The sequence below is a fragment of the Dipodomys ordii genome, unplaced genomic scaffold, assembly GCF_000151885.1.
Source record: "Dipodomys ordii isolate 6190 unplaced genomic scaffold, Dord_2.0 Scaffold267, whole genome shotgun sequence".
NCBI classification, from domain to species: Eukaryota; Metazoa; Chordata; class Mammalia; order Rodentia; family Heteromyidae; genus Dipodomys; species Dipodomys ordii.
The window spans coordinates 222501-246673 of NW_012267483.1; the positions used below are offsets into that span (position 1 = coordinate 222501).

The following is a 24173-nucleotide window of genomic DNA, read 5'->3' on the forward strand; positions in this document are numbered from 1 at the left end:
TCCCTTTATAATGAAAATTATACTAATTCTATCAAGCACACCATCTTGGCCCATACTTATAGCATACGATTTGCCTTCTATTCAGAATCTGGAAGCCCAGTTATGCATTGTCTAGCTTCTTCCCTCTGTGTTTCCCAAGTCTTTCCTGACCATCAAACTATTCGCAGAGTTTGATAATTGTCCTTTGGCTGTATCAACCTGGAACAGTTACAGTACTGGACTTTGTACAGTGGTCTTTGGCCTTCTGTGTACTGGTACTCTGGTACTTTAAAAGGGAGAGTCTGGTGAAACCCTGTAATAGTGTTCATAGGTTCCAGGGAGTCTGAGATTGAGCCCTTGTTCAATGGGCATAACATTCACTGCGTTACCTGGTCAGCCTTTGTGATTTTATTTGAAAAACCATGGCATCAGGGAATCATCAATGCATTAGTTTGTCTTTTATCTACTTTGATCACATTAAATAATGTCAAAATTTTTCTTGTAATGAGCCTTTCAGAAGCTTGGAACTATGATACTGCACAGCCAAGGACTCGGGGATTGTCTGGTCTCCACCAGTGTCCAGTGTGCATCTGCCTCCGGTGGTGTAAACTGTTTTACCGTGATCCTCTCAAAGCCATCTCAGAAACTAAAGGATGAAGTTCGAGATACTATGATGCCACTAAGATAACATTCATAGGAGAAATACGATCTGCATTGTGTGTGAACTAATGGAATACTTCATGTAACTTATGGAAATTTCTAACAAATTTTATCCACAATTGTATCATTCTGCACAAGATTAGTATTACAGGTAGAGAGATTGTTTTTACTCCTCAGTTAGCCCATTTTAGATTGTTTCTATTTGAACCATCACACACACACTCTTTCTCTCTCTCTCTCTCTCTTACACACACACACACACACACACACACACACACACAGACACCAGTATCAGTTCTTTTCTTTTCTCTTCTTTTCTTTCCTTTTTGCCAGTCCTGGGACTGAATTCAGTGCCTGGGCACTGTCCCTGAGCTTCTTTGCTCAAGGATAGTGCTCTACCACTTGAGCCACAACACCACTTGTGGATTTTTTCCCCCTGTGGAAATGGTACTGAGAAATTGAACCCAGAGCTTCATGCATGCTAGGCAAACATTCTACACTAAGCCACATTTCCAGCCTTTTCTATAACAAAGTTAAGCTCTGAATAAAAAAGAATTTAAGATGCAGAAAGCCCTAGATGTAATATTCTCATCAGGTGATGGCTGTCATGTCTGTGGGAAAATATGGAGTGTCTATAAAAAGAGAACCCGCTGCAAGTTGAAGTGGTCAAGCATATGATTGTCTACCTTCTATCACAAACAACTACTGTTTCAACCTATTCTCACTTCAGGAGAGTAACTTTCATCCTCCAGAGATCAGGAACTCCCTTGATTTAATCACTTCCTACAAGACACCTTTTCCAATGGCCAAGTGGGGACCATTGGGACATGAGTACAAGCCTCCTTCTCCAGATGCTCCCTCTTCCCAGGTGATGTGCTATCTCAGATAGGCCAGCATCTTTGGAGACAAGGAGAAGATAATCAAAACTCTGAGATAATTATGCAAATATTGGTTAAATTAGATTGAAACTAGAGATATTTAGATGTAAAATACTAATTTAAGTTAATCATAAATTATATGTGTATGATTATGCATCAGAAGTTACACAAAGGGGTTTTACCTCAGCATGTCAGTGTTTGAGTACAATGCATCTTGATCAATTTCACCCTTCCATTACTTTCTAGAGGGAACATTCAATAAACCTTTTAATTAATTTGCTGTACAAATATAGTGCAGGACAATGAAAGGATATTTAGTGGATTTAAAATATTAAAAAATTAAATTTGAAAATTTAATATATATATATAATCCCATTCTCTGATATAAATATTCTACCATTTTACTTTTCCCTTATAAATTCCACTATCTGTATTATTAGTTCACTATCTATAAGGGAAAATCGTGTTCTCCTTGACATTTCTTTACTCTAAGTTTTAATAGGAAGTTCTTTGGAAACAGAATTTCTAACGATTGTAGATATTATCCTTGCCTCTTCTTATCCCTCAACTCTGTGCTCATATTGGTCAATTCCCTGAGGATCAAAGCTGCTGACAGTGTGCGCTATGTCTTTCTCTACACTAGCTGAGGGAAGTCAGGAGAGCCAGGCCCAGTGTCCTTTCTTTCCAAAAGACTGTCCTGGACTTAAACATACATATAGTATGGTGGTAGGAACTTGTGCACTCTCTGGAGCCTGCAGCTCCAGACTTTCACAATGGAGTCCCTCCTAGTAGCACAGGTATCATGGATTTTTATTGATCATCATCCAACACAGAACACACTTGACACTTTTTTCAGAAGAGCAGGCTTTACCTTACCTTTTTCTTTTTTTTTAATTTTAATTTTTTGTGAACATACTGTACAGAGGGGTTACAATTACATGGCAAGATAATGAGTACATTTCTTATCAAGCATTGCAGCCTCCTCCTTTGTTTACCCTTCACATCCCTTCCCAGCCTCCCCCGACCCCCCACCCAATCCTCCCCACCACCCCGCAACAGCACCAAAGTTGTAAAGTTCGTTTTTGACATGATAACTTGTACTTCTCATTACCTTCCCTTTTTCTTTTCTCACACTGCTGCACCCACCTGGTTATTTGCATATTGCTCTCTAAAGAGGACCTTCCTTTCTAAATCTGAGATAAAGGCTCAGCTCTGAACTTGCCTTGACCTGTCAAGACTCCTCATTTTACTCCAAAAATGAAGTCCTTGTCTCAGCTCCTGTGGCTGTTCATGCTCTGGATCCCTGGTAAGGACAAAGGGAGATGAGGAATGAGAGAGGGCAGAAGGGAGAGCTTTCAGGGCCCAGTCATGCCTTATCCATGTGTTAGATGTTCATGATAGGACAAATAATGTTTAGGTCTGAGAGAGTGAGAAACATTCCAGAATGAGTACCTGTGCTTGGGTAAAGACTCTGCTAGGAAGGAATACTGTCATTGACTTCTACAGACACTTTTGTGCTTCAAAAATATGTCTTTTTAATATTTAGTATTTTGAGTTTATAAATCAAATCATGACTATGAATAAGAAGCAATATTTACCTAAATAATAGTAATAAACACATGGTTCTCTATGATTATATATAACCTTGCACTTCTGTCTTATTCTAATTTCAGATTCCAGTGGAGATGTTGTGATGACCCAGACCCCGAGTTCCCTACCTGTCACCCTGGGACAGCTGGCTTCCATCTCCTGCAGGTCTAGTCAGAGTCTCCTGCATAGTAATGGAAACACCTATTTGGACTGGTATCTGCAGAAGCCAGGCCAGTCTCCACAACCTCTGATCTATTTGGTTTCCAAACGAGCATCTGGGGTCCCAGACAGATTCAGTGGCAGTGGGTCAGGCACAGATTTCACACTGACAATCAGCAGGGTGGAAGCAGAGGATGCTGGAGTTTATTACTGTCTTCAAAGTACACATCTTCCTCCCACAGTGATACAGCCTTGAACAAAAACCTCCCATCTGGCTGGGTGAGCTGCCCTCATGGCTGGCTGGTCTGGGGAGCAGCCCAGCAGATTGTGTGAGTCTGCCTAAGAGGAAGATATTGAGGTCAATATAAGAGTGACTCTGAGTAGAGATGAAGAGTTTATGACAATACAACAAAATGCAATCTATAATGACCAGGAGAACAATTATCTGAATATAAAGACCAGGAGACTTTAGATAAACCATAAGGAATTTTTGAAAAATTTCTCTCTTTAGTAGTATTAGAACCAACCAATGATCTATGAATCGAATGACTTCTTTGATTTTATTCCCTTTGTAATGAAACATAATACTTCCTTCAAGCACATCCAAGCCTACAACTTTAGCCTATCCTGTGTTTTCTGTTCAGAAGAAGCCCAGTTGTACCTTATCTAGCTTCTGCTCTGTGTGTTCATCAAACCCTGCCTAACCATCAAACCATTAGCAAAGTTTTATCATTGACTCTTGGTTGGATCAACCTGAGAAAGTTACAAAATTGCACATAGCCAGTGGTCTCTGCATTCTGTGTCCTGGGGCTCTGGATCTAATTAAGAGAGTGGATTGGGGTCAAGCCTGGGAATATGCTTCATATGTGCCAGAAGCCTGAGACTGAGCCCTTGTTCAATGGGCACAGCATTCACAGTCCAACCTGTTCAACCTCCATGACTCCATATGAAAACCATGTCAAGAGGGAATCTTTCATATTTAAATGTGTCTGGTATCCACTTCCATCACTTTCAACATTTATCATTTCCTTGTAATGGGCCTTTCAGAGGCCTCGAACTATGACATTGCACAGGCTGGGACTTGAGGGATACCCTGACCTCCACCAGTGCCCAGTGTGCATCTACCTCAGATTGTGTAAACTGTTTCAGCATGATGTTCTCAAAGCCATTTGGAAAAAAAAGTAGCATGACATTGGAAATGCTCTGAGCTCATCAGGGTATTATTCATAGGAAAAAAATATAGATCTGGAATGTATATTAACAAATGGAATAGCCTTAAGTCACTCTTTGGAACGTCTTAACAGGAATAGTTAATGCCAAGTTTATCCACAACTGTAATATTCTGTAGAAGAGTAGTCAGAACAAAATCTCAGCTCACACCTCTGTCCAGGCATTTTACCAGGGCACACAAAGTCTGATTTTCAATTCTCACTAGGCTCCTCATTGTATAAGTCTGTAAGAGTCACCAGAAAAGAAAAATAAATTATCACTGTGCTTCTAGCAGAATGCTGATGCTGTGTAATTGACAAGTCGGTTGTGATCACTAGTTCCTTTCTAAGAATTTTACCAATTGAGTTCTGAGTCTGGAGCTCACTTTGAGGAGTTTCCTGATGTTGAATCTAAGATCATAGCAACAAAAATTCATCACTGTACCTCCAGCACAGTGCTGATGTACAGTGATTGACATTAGCTGTCGTTACTACTTTCCATCTAAGAATTTTGCTGATTGAGTGATAGGTCTGGACCTCATTTGGAGGTATTTTCAAATACTATTATTGAATCTAAAATCATAGCAAAAAATTTCATTGTAATATGCTGATGAAAATGACAAATTACATTAAATATTTCCAGTCTACATTTGACATTTCTAGAAAAGTTTTCTAGAAAACATGTATACGGGCAAATACACATATTGAAAATAACTGCATAACAGTCATGTAGTTAAATATAAAAATATACTTGGCTGCTCATTTGTTCTTCAGAAACCAGAATATTCCCATCATCTCTAAGCACTTGTTACAAAGGCAACAGTGGATACAACTCTGTCCAAGTAATGATGCTCTGTGTTTTATCAAGGAAACTGGTGTCCAGGGAATGTTTTAGAATGCATAATTTAGGAAAATTTTACTTCAGCAAATATGATCCTTTAAGGAAAGTCATAGGCAACCCATCAACATTTTTCTTAATTAACAATCATTTTTGTTCATGGATGCTGAAGTGCAAATTCATAATTATTTCTGAGTTGAATCATCCAATTCAAATGACTATTAAGAGATACGAATCACTCCATGAGAGCAGCTTTATCCTTCTAAAAGGCAGCACCTCCAAAAATCTAAGCAGTTTCAACAGAGCACTGACATTTCAAGTCGCCCATCTGTTAGCATAGATACACAGGGGTCCACTGGAAAAAAATCCTTAGTACTCAGGCCTTGTGGAAAAGCAAAATCTAAATGTTAGAAAATCCTATCCTTACATTTGTTTTAACATAAAAAGATATTGAAAAGATTGTGAAGTTATTGTCCTCTAAGAAAGAATAATATAATTAAAATGTGGTTTAATTAAAACGTGGTTTAAAAAGTATTTGCTTCTACAGCTTGGTCACTGGGTTGGACTTTCTCTAGGTACTTTATGGAGATACTCTGTTTACTTCACATTCCTAAACTAGCTGTCTTGTGGTCCTATCTCCATTCTACTTGATTTCTTCTTCCTTCTTGAGTCTCTGGGAATTCTCCGTATAAGGTTGATCAAGGTAAATCTTACTGTTTTTGGTTTCCAACTAAGAGATCTGTGGCTTTTGTTACTAAAGTGTTTTGAAAATAGTTGCTTCATATATTTGGGGCATGTTTTAGTTAATCCATCAGCAGTATAAATAAAATGCATTTATACTAATCTTTTTGAGCCCTAAGTTGGTTTTCTGGAAGCTATTGTCTAAATTCCAAACTTTCACATTTCTTTGTTCTAGAGTAACAAGCCATAACGTTTGGTGAAAGTCAGGAGGTCCCTGATGTTCCTGCATTTCTTGCTTGTTCACACTATAATATATCTCTAGTGCAACCTATCAGAACACCTATACCATATCCATTCTGCCTCCTGGCAGCAGCACAGCTGGTCATATATTGAAAATGGAGAATGAGCGTTTTCTATATAGCTACTCCCAAGAGGATGGACCTGAGGAAGAATGAGATATAGTGCAAAAAGTTGAGTATTAGAACTTTGATTCTAGTATTCTCTTTTTATTTTTGTAATATTTTGCAAGAATGAGAATCTTGTTTCTAATTATATTTGCTGAATTTCAATATCTGACTAATTCCTTTTAATACTAATTTCCTACTGTTCTTGTCACCCATAGTCCTCTTGAAGACAATTTATTTCACCTGTCTCTACAACTGTGTTATCCCTGATGCCTATTTGCAGCCCCTAATGATCTTTGTCCTCTGCTGCATGCCTTTGTCCTACTCCTATGTTCTGTACTGATCTTAGTACTGGCTAATTCTTTTCAGCCTGGACTTTGTGTATGTGTGTACGTGTGTGTGTGTGTGTGTGTGTGTGTGTGTGTGTGTGTGTATTGAAGTTGTCCCCCACTTTGTTCAACTCTGTGGGTACAACCTCAACTCATGTCAAACATGTGATCATGTGGAAATTGTCCAATGTGTAATGATGGTGGAGACGTAAGATTGAAGTCTAATGTCTGGGGACCAAAGCATGAAACCCCTGTGGTTGGGTATCAAAGTGGTCGGTTGAAGTACTGTTGTGACACTTTGTATTATCAGTGAAAAGTCTGTCAGATGGTGATTACTTCCATCTCGCTATCAATACTGGCTTTCTTTTCTACCCATAGATGAAAGTGTTGTTTTCAAGTTATCCTCTATCTTTGTTTTTTTTAAATGAATACAAAGTATCTTTTGATTCTTTCTAAATATCCTCTTACTAATCAGAACATGAATTAATGATATATAGTTTCATTAGGGGGTTATAATATCCATCATAACTCATTTTCAAAGTCAAAATTCCTCAAATTTGTTTATTGGAGGATATAACCATGCTGCATTCTAACACTTCCCACATTTGTCTCAAAATGCCAAGCCATTTCCTTAAATTTTGGCATCAGATGAGCCAGGCTTATTGAATAATTTCCCTGTCTTACACCTAAAACTAGCCATTTCTCCAATAAATACTGACTTATTCTTTTAGAGATCAGTATATTAGCAAGTAGAATGAGGAGAATGGTTTCTCTCATATGTGGCAGCTATAATTAGCCTATAGAGTTATAAGTAAAAGTATGTAACTGATTACATTAAATATAGTACTTTAAAAAAATTTATTGTGAAAATACCATACAGAGGATTTACAATTACTTGGGCAAGGTGATGAGTACATTTCTTATCAAGTATTGTTGCCTCCTCCTTTGTTTCCCCTTCCCATCCCTTCCTCTCTCCCTCCCATCCCCCCCACCTCTCTTATACCACCACCTCCCTCCATGGACCCATTGCAACAATGAGATGTACAAGATGTTATGTCGAAAATATAGTACTTTTAAAGGAGAATTCAAATAGTGTAATTCCTTAGAAAGGCAAAGTCAAAGCCTAGCAAACTAACCACTAGAAAATTGGTACTTGCAAGAGCTATAGTAGAGCCAAGGGGAGATGAATTAAAGATTAGAAGGAGGCAAGGGGGGAAATGCAAACAAGAACTTTAAATTATAGACCACAAAATGAAGAAAGTAAGTGTCAGCATGGGTAAGGGGATAGGAGAAACATTGAAAGGGGTGACATTGACCAAGATACATGATATTCATAAATGCCTTTGTTAAATGGCAACTCTTTGTACAACTACCGAAAGTCATTTAGAAAACAAGATGTGTCACTAAAATTTTCACTCTCTCTATGTTAGGAAGCACTAGCCTCTGTGTATTTATCTATACAGTTGACTGATCTATGATGTATTTTTACACTTTCATTGTATCAATATACATTTAATTCGTATTTCTATAAAACAAAGAAATTGTACTTGAGGTTTTAATTACAACCCCAAATCAGAGTTTATTCCAATATTCTCCATTTTTATTTCTATAATACTTTTGCAACAGTGAAATTTTTTTCTAATTATATTTGCTGAATTTTGATATCTGATTAATTCCTTTTAATAATAATTTCCTACTGTATGTGTCACCTATACTCCTCTTGAAGACAATTTACTTCACATGGCTCTACAACTATGTTAGCCCTGATACCCCTTTCCTGCCCACAATGATCTTTGTTCCTTGGTATGTGCCTTTGTCCTACTAGTGTGTTCTGTACCAATATTAGTTCTGGCCAATCCTTGTCAACCTGAACTTTGTGTGTATGCTTCTCCGTGTGTGTGTGTGCACTGAAGTTGTTCCCAATTTTGTACAATTCTGTGGGGACAACATTAACACATTGCACTCTAACTTAAACAGCCTGAGATCTTCTTTCACTTATCATAATGTGGATATGCTTTCCATATTTTGGACCTCAAAACTGTGAGCAACATTCCACCTTACCCTTTTGCTTGATTCCTTGGATTATTTTCAGAACCTGGTTGGCTCCCAGGCTCTAAACAAAATGATTAAATATTGCTTTCTGTTTTGAACAAAATTTAAAAATGTAAGTGATATAAGAACATGCAGGTTTTCTTGGAACAATTGGATTAAAGGATACAATTAAATTTATGATGTAGAGAACATCTCATCCCTGACATATGTATAATCTTTATAGTAAAGATAAGTAGGATGCATGAACAGACATCCATGCATACAAGAGATAAATAACATAAAAATACCAAATGACAGAGCTAAAAAGAACCAGAGGATCTGCAGAGGTAGGAAGAAAATGGTTTGTGATGTTGGATATTCTAGAAGGAGATCATAGGAAAGAGTATTCAGAAGTGGAAGGCATGAAAAACGAAATCAAAACAGAACTTAGAAAGTGGCAAAACCTCCCATGCTCCTGCATTGGAAAGATCAACCTTGTGAAAATGGTAATACTTCTCAAGGCTATCTACAAATTCAGTGTGATACCTATCAATATTCCAACCTCATTCTACAAGGAAATAGAAGAGGCAATCCAAAAATTCATATGGAACAATAAAAGACCCCAAATAGCAAAAATGTTCCTTAACAGAAAGAACAGTGATGGAGGAATATCAATACCAAATTTCAAACTCTACTACAAAGCCATAATAATCAAAGCAGCTTGGTACTGACACAAGAACAGACCTCAGGATCAATGGAATAAAATTGAAAACCCAGAAATGAACCTACAGACACACACTGATCTTCGATAAGGGAGCTGAAAATAGAATGGAAGAAACACAGCCTCTTCAGTAAATGGTGCTGGCAAAATTAAGCAAATACTCTGAAAACATTAGAGGATGGAGTAGGAGAAACCCTAGGTCTCCTTGGCACAGGCTGAAATTTTCTTAATAGAGACCCAGAAACACAACAAATCAAACAAAGGTTGGACAAATGGGATTGCATGAAGTTGCAGAGCTTCTGCATGGCAAAGGACATAGCTAGCAAGATCGATCAATAGAAAGCCAACAGATTGGGAGAAAATCTTCACAAGCCATACAATGAACAAGGGTCTCATATCTAAAATATACCTGGAACTCAACCAATTAAATCCCCCAACAACAAATCCTCAAAGAAACAACTGCCCAATAAATAAGTGGGCTAAAGACTTAGAAACTTCTCTGAAGAGGAAAAAAAGATAGCCAATAGACACATGAAGAAATGCTCAATCTCTCTAGCCATAAAAGAAATGTAAATCAAAACAACATTCAGATACCACCTCACCCCAGTTAGAATGGCTATAATCAAGAACTCTAATTAAACAACAGATGCTGGAGGGGATGTGGACAGAAGGGAACCTTGCTGCATTGTTGGTGGGAGTGTAAACTTGTTCAACCACTTTGGAAAGTAGTATGGAGGTTCCTCAAAAGACTCCACATAGAGCTCCTCTATGACCCAGCAATCCCACTTTTGGGCATTTACCCAAATGATCACAAACAAGACCATACTAATGCTACCAGCACAAATATGTTTATTGCAGCATTATTTACCATAACTAAGATCTGGAACCAACCCACATGCCCCTCAGTAGATGAATGGATCAAGAAAATGTGGTATAAATACACCATGAAATTCTATGCCTCCATCAGAAATAATGACATTGCCCCATTTGTTAGGAAATGGAAAGACTTGGAAAAATTATATTAAGTGAAGTAAGCCAGGCCCAAAGAAACATAGGCCCCATGGTTTTCCTTATTTGCAATAACTAGTATATGTCTGAGACAAGCAGAAAAAGTCAGATAAGTTGATGTTAGGTGAAATGAAACCCAAGATAAGTATTCAAATGATTTTTTTTTCATGCGATTGTTTCTAGCATATTTATAAGATTATTTCTTTGTTGCTTTGTATGTCCCTCCCCCATGGTATAACCCCTGCTTTCAATGTATTTGATGTTGGTATAATTTGTGGAGGGGAAGGGAAAAAACAAATCGTTTAACTAGGGATACAGGTGGACCCATTGCAACAATGAGACGTACAAGTCTTTATGTTGAAAATGAACCTTACAACTTTGGTGGGGGAGGAGGAGGACTTGGTGGGGTAGGATTATGGGAATAGATGGAAGGGAAACAAAGGAGGAGGCTACAATGCTTGATAAGAAATGTACTCATTATCTTGCCCATGTAAGTGTAACCCCTCTGTATGGTATTTTCACACACACACACACACACACACACACACACACACACGCACAAAAAAAAAGAAGTAGAGGGCAGCAACCACACATCTCTAGATGACAGTACCAATGACAATGTTTGGGCTCCTCTATATAGATCATGACACTGTTTCGTATAATTATCATTTTCTCTATTTTACACTTCTATGCATATGGACATGTCTATGGCTATCTATTTATGAATTATCTATTTATGTCTATGTACCAGTCTATTTATCTGACTGCCTATGCATCTTTCTGAAGCATGTCTGTTTGTCTATCTATCTGCTTAGATCTCATTTGCCACTTACTGCTTGTGATAATGATTTATTACACACAGAGAATCAGATATTGAGAAAGAAAAGGGAATCTCTTTGGTTTCAGCAATAGTCACAGTTCTCAAATTCAGCAGAACTACTTAAATTTCTTAACATTTTCCTCATATGATTCCATAATAAGATACCTGAGATTAAAAAAAAGTTACCAAGTAAAGGATGCCAGGAACCATGAATTGAGCAGAAGACACTACCCATAGGATGCTAGAGTGATTCTGCCCTGTGGTTCTCAGGACAAAACAAGTTCTTTTAGGCAAATCTGTTCAATTCTGGCATGACCCAGATAGTCTGAGGACTCAGAACTCTTCTGGGATATATAGAAATAAGATAGCCCTTTCTTTGCCCACTCCTATCTAGCTCCAGTTGATTTTTATGCATCCAGAACACAGTCCTTTGTCTTGAGAATTTCTGAAAAGGCTGCTCCCCTGTGCAACATTTTCAGTCACAACACATCATGGATCTGAGGGTCCCTGCTCAGTTCCAAGGGATCCTACTAATCTGGCTCCCGGGTAAGAAAGGACAGCAATGGGAATTTCATCAGCTCAATGTGGTCATGAAACATGAAACATGCATAATTTTGTGAATATTGGATTCTGTGTTTCTATGTCAGGGACCAGATATGATATCTAGTCTCCATCCTCCCTGCCTGTATCTCAAGGAGAAAAGTCAGTATCACTTGCCAGGACAGTCAGGACATTAGCTATAACTTACATTAGTATCTGAAGAAACCAGGGAATCCTCCAAGGTTCTTAATCACTTATTCATCCAATTTGTGCTATGGGTTCCCATCGAAGTTCAGTGGCAGTGGATCTGGGACAGATTATTTTCTCAGCATCAGCAGCCTAGAATCTAAAGACGTTGCCACTGATCACTGTTACAAGTCATCAAACCTTCCAGGAAAGCAGATGCTTGAGGCTGGGCTGCCCCAGCTGCGCCCTCTGGTGTTTCTGTTATTTTCAGACACAGTCAGATGCTCAGGTTCAGTAAGCCATTTTAGAAGGTCTGTGAACCTCTGTTTTATTCAAACACCCTTTCATCCTAGAAAGGCCTCCAGAACAGTCTCTTCCTATTCAAAGCAGATGTAGATCATTATTCCTCAGTAGTGTAGGTTATGACATTAGTTTGGATTTACCGGGCAAAGGACAAACCATTCTAGGTATTAGGAACAGCATTGTTACTGTTGTTCCTAGTAAAAGGTAATCATAATTTAAACTACATTAAGCAACTGATTCACACATAATAATATTTTGTAGTGTCAGACATGATATTATGCTTCAATAAGGTTTATATTGTATAATATAATTTGATATTTGTATATAATAATTTGTATATAATATAATTTGCATAATATGATATGCAATTGGCATATCAACAATCATAAGATCTTGTTTCTTTATGGAGAATTTTTAAAGACCTGGGGGTTTGACAATCAAATATTACTGGAAATGGGAAATTCTTCCTTGCACCAGCCCATCTTCACAGCCAAGAAATCATAGATGAAAACTTCTAAAAAATGAGTTTAAATCTTTTCTCTTTTTGAGGTGAATATTTCAGTTATTTTATCACAGTGATGGAAAGCTGACCAATATAATGGGTAGGCTAATCCTTATTGTCAACTGGTTTAGACTGAGAAATGTCAAGGAAATTAGCTCTGAGAAATTGCAAAGAAATGGCTCATTCTGAAGAGGTGTCCATGTATATGTTTCTAGATCAATCATGTGGGCTCTGCCAAAATGCCTAGATTCATCACTTGAAAGGTTAGCAGTGGAGGACTATTACTGGGATGTTGTAAAAAGCATGGTATGGGCTTAGTTGGAGTAACTACACCACCAGTAGACATGACCTTGGGACTCTATCTTGCCCTGATCACTTCCTATCTTCCCTTGGCTTCTTGTCTGCCCTGAGTTGAGTACCTCTGTTAGATGGTCCTATCCTATGATGTTCTGCCTCACCATAAGCCAAGAAAGCTTAGGACAATAAACTTAAAGCTCTGAAACTATGAGTTCAAATAAACATTTCCTTCCCTTAAGTTGTTCCTGTCAGTAAATTGGTTTTAGACAACAAACTTTATGAACATACCCATATCTACTGACTAACAATCTATACTTTAAGCAGGTAACAAGGATCCAAAGAAGTTTCCAGAAACACTGATTTAGGACAAATCTATTCTCACTAAGGAGATCTTAACTTGGCAAAAGTTATTTAGGTACACAAATATTTATCCAGTTATCTCATGTCTCAAAAGAATAATGTTTTTTAGAAGCTTGAGGGTAGATGAGTACTAAAGTTGCTAAAAGATATTGCTTATGATCCCAATAAACTTCCAAAAGAAATAAGGGAATTAAATTTGAATCTACATTGGCAAAATTGTTATCAAGAAGCTTTCTTTTTTTTTTGTCTGTTTGGGGGCTTGAACTCTGGGCCTGGGTGCTTTCTCTCAGCTCTTCAGCTCAAGGCTACCACTTGAGCCACAGCACCACTTCCAGTTTTCAGGTGGTTTATTGGAGATAAGAGTCTCATGGTCTTTAAAAAAAAAAGAGTCTCATGGTCTTTCCTGCCCGGGCTGGCTTTGAACTGTGATGGTCAGATCTCAGCCTCCTGAGTAGCTAGGATTACAGGCGTGAGCCACAGGCACCTGGCTTCAAGAAGCTTTTTTTTACTGGGACTCTGCACAACTCTTGAGATAATCAAGTAACTTAACAAAACTAAACAAAACAAAGCCAAAACTCCAAATGAATATCCTGCCAACTGCTATGTCAAAAAGCTGCTACATGATGGCAAAAAGATCTCACAAAGAGCAAAAAAATAAACTATGACCTTAGGAACCCTGGGGTACAATTGGTGTTGCTACCCCTTTCTCAACAGGAGCTCCAAGCTAGAGGGCTCTCTATCAGGTTTTGATGGCTCACATGACAGCTGGGACCATGTTTATAGAGGAGGCTATGTCTCCTCATGTGCAAATTCCTGACTATTTTATATTTTCTTTGTCAACTACAATTACACCTCACAAGAGTGACACACCAGGATTCTTGTAGTGAAGTCATTAAGTCCAATTCAGAAAAGTGAGGGAAGGAGTGTGGACCCCACAGATATGCAGCCTTAAAGGGAACATGTGCCCACATCATGTCCAGTAGTGGGAGGTGAGAGGGGGCTGCAGTGTCAGTGCTGTCCCCAGCAGGTCCCCAGGGTCCTCTGCAGTGATCAGGTCACTGCTTGTCCTCAAGGGCACAGACTGGGTCCTGAGCTTCATGTTGCTCAGGCTAAGAGTGAAAAAGGGCTACTTACATGGTGGCATGCCCATTGTTCTGCAGAATGTTTTCTCAGTATAAGAATTTAAAATGACCCAGGAGCCAGTGGCTCAGACCTGTAATCCTACTCAGGAGCCTGAGATTTGAGGATCTTGGTTCAAAGCCAACTGGGCAAGAACATCTGTGAGACTCTTATCTCCAATTAACCACCAGAAAACTGGAAGTGGTGCTGTGACTAAAGTGATACAGTGCTTGCTTTGAGTGCTAACACAGACTCCAGTGGATTTCAGACTGTTCTGAGGACCCTGCTGACTCTCCTCTTTATCCCAGCCCATCAGAAGCAATGAGAATACCTCTGGAGCATCCTTCCCACAGCCAGCCCTGCTCTGAAGTCTGGGTCTCTCAGACTTGCAAAGTGGTCCCAGATTTCATTCCAGCTCATGTCCCCCACTCTCCTTTCCTGAGTGTACTTCCTGTACTGATTGTAGGTGGAAAGGACTTCTGATCCCCACTTGTTCCTGATTTTTAACCTTATCTCTCAGCTAGTCAGCTTCTTGCCTTCCAAACCTATACAGTGTATGTGTGCCCACAGCTCTGGTTTGAGGCCATTGTTCCAAACTCTCCATGTTTTCCAGTGTCTAAAGTCTGTGTGGACTTGAAATTCACAAGTCCATGTCCTGGAGCATAGATCAGGAGAATTTAATATGTTATCTTCAGAGCTTGACTTCTTTCAACACTCCTTGAGTAGCAGTTTTTGGTGTCTCTCTTCCTCATCCTATCAATATATCCCCTACAATTTACCATGTGTTTTCACACCTACACAGTATCCAGCTGCCATCTTTTTATTTGAACCAGCTTCATCTTTCAGTGCATGGTAGAGAGAGTGAATCTCTACCAGCAAAAGGTAGTAGGAGCTATTCAAGGGAACATATGATAAGATTAGAAGTGAAATTTTAGAGAAGTGGAGGGAATAGGTATAGCTTTTAGGTAGGATTATAAATCACCATAATAGGAGGGAAGAAGAAAATTGTAAAAATCTTCCTGAAGCAGTTCTGTTAGCATATGCTACAGAGAACAGTTGGCCCAGTCCTCATCTCTGTATGCATCTCTCGGAGACAGAGTTGCCATCACTTGCAGGGCCAGTCAGGGTATTAGCAATGATTTACATTGGTACCAGCAGAAAGCAGGGAAAGCTCCAAAACTCCTGATCAGTTACACAACTACTTTGCAATCTGGGGCCCCATCAAAGTTCAGAGAGGTCAATCTGGAACAGATTTCACTCTCACCATCAGCAGCCTGCAGCCTGAAAATGTTGCCACTTATTACTATCGACAGAGTAATAGTTACATTCCCACAGTAATACAAGCAATAGCATAAACCTCCAGGGAAGCAAAGGTGAGAGGCTGGACTGCCCCATTTGCTTATCATGGTGCCTGCATCTGCTGATAGAGCTTTTCATATACAGCCAAACTTTGAAGGTCACTGGAAAGTATTGGGAGAAAGGTTATATAGGTATCTCCACACCCTAACCCTCTGTCCTTCTGCTCATCCTAAGCAGCACACACCTGACAATGCCTCTTCTAACTTTATAAGAACACACATCTGTACTAATGTGTGGTCCATATTGTGCTAAAATTCTGCAATCACTCAATGAAGAATTGATTCTAGGTATGTCAAAGCAGGTTTTTGAAAGGAAGACAATATGGCTTGTGGAAAATATTTTGAAAAATAATTTTGCAAAGAAAAATAGTCATTAAAAAGTTTGATTGCCATCGAATAATTTTATTTGAAGTAATATGATGTTAGGGCATGTGTACATATTGCACAAAGTTTTAATAATACAATCAGCGAATCAGTCATCACTTAAAACACCTACCAAATTTTTTGTAGTCAGCAGATTTTCTTTTCTTCAGCACATGAGACCTTTAAATAACAGATTTCAACTAACATTTTTACAACACATCCAATGCTTTTAACTAGTTACCAAATATTAATTTATCTTTGATGCTGAATGTCAAATCGATCATTATTCTCCATGTGATTTTCTCATCTCATGAAAGTAAAATGGAATTTTTTTTGAAACTTGAAGAAATATAAAGACAAAAATAATAAAAATTTTGTCATTTGGCCCAATTCAAATAAATCACGTATAGCTAAATAACAATATGGCAATATGTGAATAAATAGAACATATTTAAGAAATTTATGAAACCATGTAGTAGGTGAAGTTATTTAGTGACATATACTACACCAATGTTTACCAGTTTAATCAGAAAAGGGTCTTCCATGTACCATACAGATGTAAAGAGCCATAAATTCATATTTAGTACTTATATATGGAACTACGCATGGAAGAAAGGGGTTGAGTAGAGAGGGATGGGGTAGAAAAATGAAAGAGGTGACAATGATCAAGATACATTGTATTTATAAACTATGTTTAATTGTCACTCTTTTATACAACCCCCTATATATAATAAAAATATAATTAAAAACAAAAAATGTATATGAAATTATCATTTGTCATGACATTCATCTCTGTCCATCAGATAGGATGTAGATGGATAGGGTTGAATCTCATCTGATTCAGAAAATCCACAGTAAAGCAGAGAGGAAGAGGACTGCTGGGAAATGCACTTCCTGAAGAGACTGTGATGACAGGAGCTCACAACTAATGACCCAGTGAGGTCATGGCCCAGCTCTCAGGAAGGTATTGCCCAAGGCCATATTCACACATGCTTCTTCCTATCAGCAGCTTGTAACCATAGCCAGAGTTCACTCAGTCTCAGTCCATGGAAAATGAATATTTGCCTGACATAAATAAAGGACATTACTCAAGCAAAAATTCTTGACATATAAGAAGCAACATAACTGAACATGGATGCAATATTATATTTTTTGTCTTAGCATCACTTAGAGCATGTTACAAATACAAAATTACAAAATGACCTCAGATGTACTGAATGTGAATCTGCACTTCAGCAAGTTGACAAATGATCGCTGTAAGGTTTAGGAAGTTGTATTGAGTATCAGAGGTAGAGATACACTTTTTATACCCCAGTCTATTTAAGAGTATTTCTATTTAAACCACATCTCTCTCTCATACCCACCTCTCTTTCCTCCCTTTCTCCCTCCCCCTTTCTTTCTCAATCTCTCTCTCTCTCTCTCTCTCTCACACACACACACACACACACACACACACACACAGATCTGTGTCAATCATTTACTAAAACAAAGTTATTGGCATAAGTTCTGAATAAAGAGTGTTGCTTAACGCACAGTGTTAGAAATAAAAGTCCACAATGAAGTATCCTCATCTGTCTGAGCTTAGGTAAGGCCTGTCCTGTCATGCCACAATAGTGTTAGTAAAGAGGGAACAAGCTGCAGATGCTGCGGACAAGATTGCCAAGCATATGGTTGTGGTCACTTTATAACAAATGAGTATTATGAGCACTGACTCAATCCTTGAGAGCAGCTCTAATCCTCCTGATGGCAGGAAATCTGACGGCCTGCTCACTTCCCATAAGGCATCACTGCTCAAAGCCAAGTGGGGTCAATTGAGCCATCAGCACATCTCTTTCTCCATGTGCTCCTTCTTCACAAGCACAGAGATTTTGGAGACAAGAAGTAGAGACAGAGGATCTGACACAAATAAACAAAGACTAGTTAACTAGATTGGTACTGCAGACATTTAAAGATTTTATGTTAATTAAAGGTAATGAGAAATATATGTATAAAAATATGTATTAATATAATTATCTTGAAGTAGTTACATCAATGCATTTCAACTCAACATCTCCATGTATGAGTATAATACATTCCATTACATTCCAGGTAGGATTTTTAAGAAATACGTTGATTAATTTGCTGTACAAATATAGTACAGAACAATGACAGGATATTGTTGTATCGAAATGGTTACATTGAATATACATATATATGAATATATATTCACACTTTCATGTATAAACGTTTCTGTCATATTTTTCATTTTAAGACAATTTTGTCATTACCTATAATAGAAATATTGCTCTCCCTGTCAATTTTATTGCCCTAAGTCTTAATAGGAAGTTCTTATGGAAACAGACTTTCTAACACTTGTAGCTAACATCCCTGAACAGATCGTCTTGTAATTGTGGATATAACATGCCTCTTCATCTACTCAACTCTCGGCTCTTAGTGGTCAATTCCCTTAAGGATCACTGAGGATAGATGGTAGTGTGCCTTTCCTTAGACTAGCTGAGGAGTTTCATGGGAGCTAAGGCATGATATCTATTCATTTCCTAGAGATGATCCTGGACATAAGCCTTCATATCATTGGGTCCCTGATACTGTTTTATGGGGTGAGAGCATGTTCACCCCATACTTCTTGGAGAAACAGAACTTTTACAGTGGGATCCTTCTTTCCAGTGCTGCAGGAACCATGTAATTTTTTGATTACCAAACACTGAACACTTCTGTTGTCACTTTTCTTAGAAGAGCAGGCTCTATCCTCCAATTTTCTTTCCTCACACTGTTGCCCCCACTGGCTATTTGCATATTGCTCCCTAAGGAGGACCTTCCTTTCTAAGTCTGAAATAAAGACTGAGTGCTGAACTTGCCTTGACCTGTCAAGACTCCTCATTTCACTCCTAAAAATGAAGTCCTTGTCTCAGCTCCTGTGGCTGTTAATGCTCTGGATCCCTGGTAAGAGCAATGGGAGATGAGGAATGAGAGTGGTTGGGAGGGTGAGCTCTTAGCACCCATGGTGCCCAATCCACATTTTAGACGTGCAGGTCTTGTTATCCATGATGGGGCAAATGAAGTAAAGGTCTTAGATAGTAAGAAACATTCCAGAAAGTGCTAGAACTTATGCTTGGATACATATTCTGCTGGTTGACAAGACTGTTGGTGACTCCTAGAGACTCATTTATGGTTTAAAATGTCTGTTCTTTTAATTTTTGCTGTTTTTACATTGTGAATCAAGGCATGATATGAATAAAATGCAATAAATATCAAAATATAAGTAATACATGCATGTCTCTCTATATTTGTGAATAACCTTGCATTTCTGTCTTATTCTAATTTCAGGATCCATTGGAGCTGTTATGATGACCCAGACTCCAAGTTCCCTGCCTGTCACACTGGGAGAATTGGCCTCCATCTCCTGCAAGTCTAGTCATAACCTTCTGTATGAGGATGGACACATCTACCTCGATTGGTTCCTGCAGAAGCCAGGCCAGATTCCACAACTCCTGATCTAGAAGGCTTCCAACAGAGCCTCTGGGGTCCCAGTCAGATTCAGTGGCAGTGGATCAGGCACAGATTTCATACTGAAAATCAGCAGGGTAGAGGCTGAGGATATTGGAGTTTATTACTGCTTACAACGTACACATTATCCTCCCACAGTGATACAGCCCTGAACTAAAACCTCCCTTCTGACTGGGGCAGCTGTGCTCATGCATTGGTGGTCTGGAGAGCAGCAGAGCAAATTGTCTCAGGTCCTATGTCAGTGTGAGAGTGACTCTGAGGGGAGACAAAAAGTCTGTGTCAATGAGACAACATACAATCTACAACGACCAGGAGAATAATCATGCACACACAAAAACAGGAGATATCAGATAAATCTAGTTGTTTGTGTAGTACTGAGGTTTGAGCTAATGACTTCACAAGTTCTCTTCCATTTCCGCTGCACATCTAGACTTTTGCTTCTTGTTGTTTTGTTTGTTGGTTATTGTTTTTTCAGGTCGGTTTCTGTGGTTTGTTTGTCTGGGTCACAAACCCAGTCTTTAATTCACTCACTGCATTTTTCTCTTGTTTGACACTAGAAGAGATGGCTGACATTGGAACATGCATGTTTACAGAGAAGTGCAATATGAGTAGACTTCAGATCATTGGAGAGAAAATACCTTGGCTTCTGAAGAAGAACATTTTGGGATAAGAAGAACAGAGTCATTGGAACTGGGGTGAGGTGGAATCTCAATGTTGTTTTGATTTGCATTTCTTTTATGGCCAGAGGAGTTGAGCGTTTCTTCATGTGTCTATTGGCCGTTCTTATTTCCTCTTCAGAGAAGTCTCTCTTTAAGTTGTTAGCCCACTCATTGATGGGTTTTGTTGTTTCTTTCAAGATTTGTTTTCAGGGGATTTAATTTTTGTGTTCTAATTGTATTTTAGGTATGAGGTCCTAGTCTGCTGTATGGCTACTGAAGATCTTCTTCCAGTCTGTGGGCTTTCTATTGATCTTGCTTGCTATGTCCTTTGTCATGAAAAAGCTCTGCAGTTTAATTCAATTCCATTAATCCAAACTTTCTTTGATTTGTTTTGTTTATAGGTCTTTTTAAATTTTTATTTTCTTATAAATATGCTGTACATAGATGTTATGGTTATATCAGTATATGAATACATTTTTGTTGGGCATTGTTACCCCCTTCTTTGTTTATTTCCCCCCACTATTCCTTCCCTCCCCTACTCCCCTACTGTCCATTCCTCTCACAGCCTCCCCACTCACCCCTACCCCAAAGTTGTAAAGTTCATTTACAACATAGCATCTTGAGAATATCATTATTGCAATGGCTCATCCTGTGTCCTTGTTTCAGCATTTTGTTACTTCCCTTTCCCTCCCCAAATTAGATTAAATGTATATACAAGATGCAAGGTACCAAAATCAAATACGATGACAACAGGGATATGCCATAGGAGGAAGAACATAAAAACTAAACAAACAAAAATCACATAGTACATTGAAAACACCAACAACAAAGAAAAACCTCTTTTGTCCATATCTTGGAGTTAATTTCACTTAACATCATCTTATATGGTTATATGTACATAGATTTTGAACTTTTCTATTGAACTGTTTGCAATTTTTTACTTTCCTTTCTTCTTTTCTTTTTCTTTGGTTTATTTCCGTCTGTAGCTGCTTTCTTTTTTTCTCCATACCCTTTGTCCTGGTTTGTGGTCATTTGCATAAATGTCCATCCATAAGTGGGGTAGCTTACTATTTTCCTTAAAGGTATGTTTATATGTGCCAATTTTAATTTTGCATATCCAGTTATTTCAAAATCAGTATAAAGAAGTACTGATTTTTATCCACCAAAGAAGTGGATTCAGAATGCACTTGAGGATAATCCATCCATAGCACCACCCAATAAGGAAAGATAAGTCCAGTTCATGGAAATTCCTAATCATCTTGTCCCTCTGTGTCTTTCTGACCCAGACACTCCCTGCGTGTCTCTGGGTGAAGTCTTATAGACAGACTAGCCTTTCTATACTCCCTGTCACCTCAGCCTCTTGACAGTCTCCTGATGTGAGGAGCTTCCTACTGCAAATGTCAGTCATCCCCAAAATAAAACTGCCATTTGTTCCTGATCAATGATATGGGGTTTTTTGTTGTTTGTTTTTGTTTTATGTGATCAGCACACAGATCTAACCATCCTCCACAAATTTCAAAACTCCTGAGCCCAAATTGTTCACTCCTATTTGATGGACAGAAACAACTCACTTTGAAGAGCTTCTGGCCTGACATCAAGGTATCACACATGGTTCCAATCTATGGACCCAGACCAAGAACATCAGACAAAGGAGCCTGAATGGCTGAATACAAAGTGTTCTCTTTAAGTCCTTCCTCCTTTAATTGCCTCTGGTCTTTAGGAAAGACATTTAGAAGCCTGCATCCCACCTGGGAACAACAGACACTCCCCTTAGGACCTTACTCTTTTTCTTGACCAGCTTGTGGTCACCATCTCTGGTGACTTCAGCATTATGTGGTAACATAGGAGAGTGCCATTTTATGTCAGTCACCAGAGGACAGTTGCCTGCCCACATTCTCCTTTAGCTCTATAGATAGTGTACAAAAATTGAAATGGCTCCTTTCTTTTTCTGTGTGCTGGTTATGATCCTTGTACTCAGAGCCTAGGAGCCATCTTGAGCATTTTTGGCTCAAGGCTAGCACTCTACCACTTGAGCAACAGCTCCACTTGTTACATATTTAGTCGTTACACTTGGCTTTGAACGGTCACGCTCAGATCAAGGCCTCCTGAGCAAGGAACTAGGATTATAATTGTGAGCCACTAGCACCTGGCTGAAATGGCTTGTTTGGGCCCAAGAAGAATTTTGGCTAGTTTTTATAATTTCTGTAGAATTGAATTTCATATATTAAGACCAAAGGCAACCAAAAGTAATGATAGTCTCTTTAAAGATTAATCAATTATTTTTGCAAAAATGGTAATATGTTTACAATAGAAATGTGTTTAAAGAATATATTGCATCTATTATATTTTCCAGCATTAAGTTCCAGTAATTGAGGACATGACATACTTCATATTGTTACTTGTTTTCCTAGAATTCGAATTTGGTATTTAGTAGTAAATCTAAGTACAGTTTTATTAGAGATCCAAACCATGTATTTTTTTTCCATTTTCCTTTAAACAATAGTATTAGCATTGAGGATTTACAAAAAGGGATTTCATTAGGATATTTACAACATGAATATCATAGACATTGAGCAAAAATATAAAATATCTTATTCTTTATTAAGATATGTATGTGACACATACATATATGTCAACCATGTGTTAATAATATGTCACACACATGTCACATGTATGCCACAAACACTTCACACATACATCACATACATGCCACATATGTGTCATCTGGCATACATACTCACATATACACCTCACATGTCATGTATCATGTACATTCCACATATATCATGTGCATCACATGTCATATATTATTCATTTTTGTCATGTAACAATATTTACAGATATTTGCCTATATGTAGATGTTAATATATATATATATATATATATATATATAGGCCAATGTATTTTAATAGCATATGTATATATTCTGTGTACATATTTTCTGTATATAATATACTGTATGTAATACTGTATAATAATCTCTCTATACATAGAGAATATATAATACTGCATTTTACATATAATATTCTTCTATTGGATTTATTATTTATCACCATCTCCCTTTACTTTTCACCATACGTGATGGCCCTCTAACATTAACCCATTTATTTATTTTGTTAATTTAGTTTAATTTTGTTATACAGGTAACATACAGAGATGGGTTATATTTACATATGTAAGGTCATGAGTACATTTCTTTTTGAACATGATTACCCCCTCCCTCATACTCCCCTGCTCCTGTATCAACTCCTCCCCCCAAGTTGTAAAGTGCATTTCCAACTTAGTGTTTTGTGAGTATCACTGTGGCATTGGGTCACTCTTTGTCCTTTGTTTCACCATTTTGTCATTCCCTTTCCCTTCCCCAAATAACATGTAGTTTTATTTTAACATTTCTTCTGAATTATTTTCTATTTATTTATTTTAATTTTTTATTGTGAAAATACCTTACAGAGGGGTTACAATTACATAGGCAAGGTAATGAATACATTTCTTTTCAAACATTGTTGCCTCCTCCTTTTTTTCCCCTTCACATCCCTTCCCATCTCACCCCCCCCACCCACGCCATGCCCAGCCAAAGTTGTAAAGTTCATTTTTCAACATAAGGATCTGTACATCTCATTGTTGCAATAGGTCCTGCTGTATCCCTATTTAAATTGTTTATTTTTGCCCTTCCCCT

General features: G+C 38.1%; 1 pseudogene and 2 gene segments (V, D, J or C); all 3 read left to right on the forward strand.

Moving 5' to 3' along the window:
* Nucleotides 1–24173, forward strand: part of LOC106001106 — a 200941-nt gene that overhangs the window by 90264 nt on the left and 86504 nt on the right.
* Nucleotides 2717–3661, forward strand: LOC106001107. The segment is given in 2 exon segments: nucleotides 2717–2823; nucleotides 3191–3661. Coding segments are annotated over 2 exon segments (381 nt in total).
* On the forward strand, nucleotides 19186–20118 carry LOC106001108 (annotated as a pseudogene).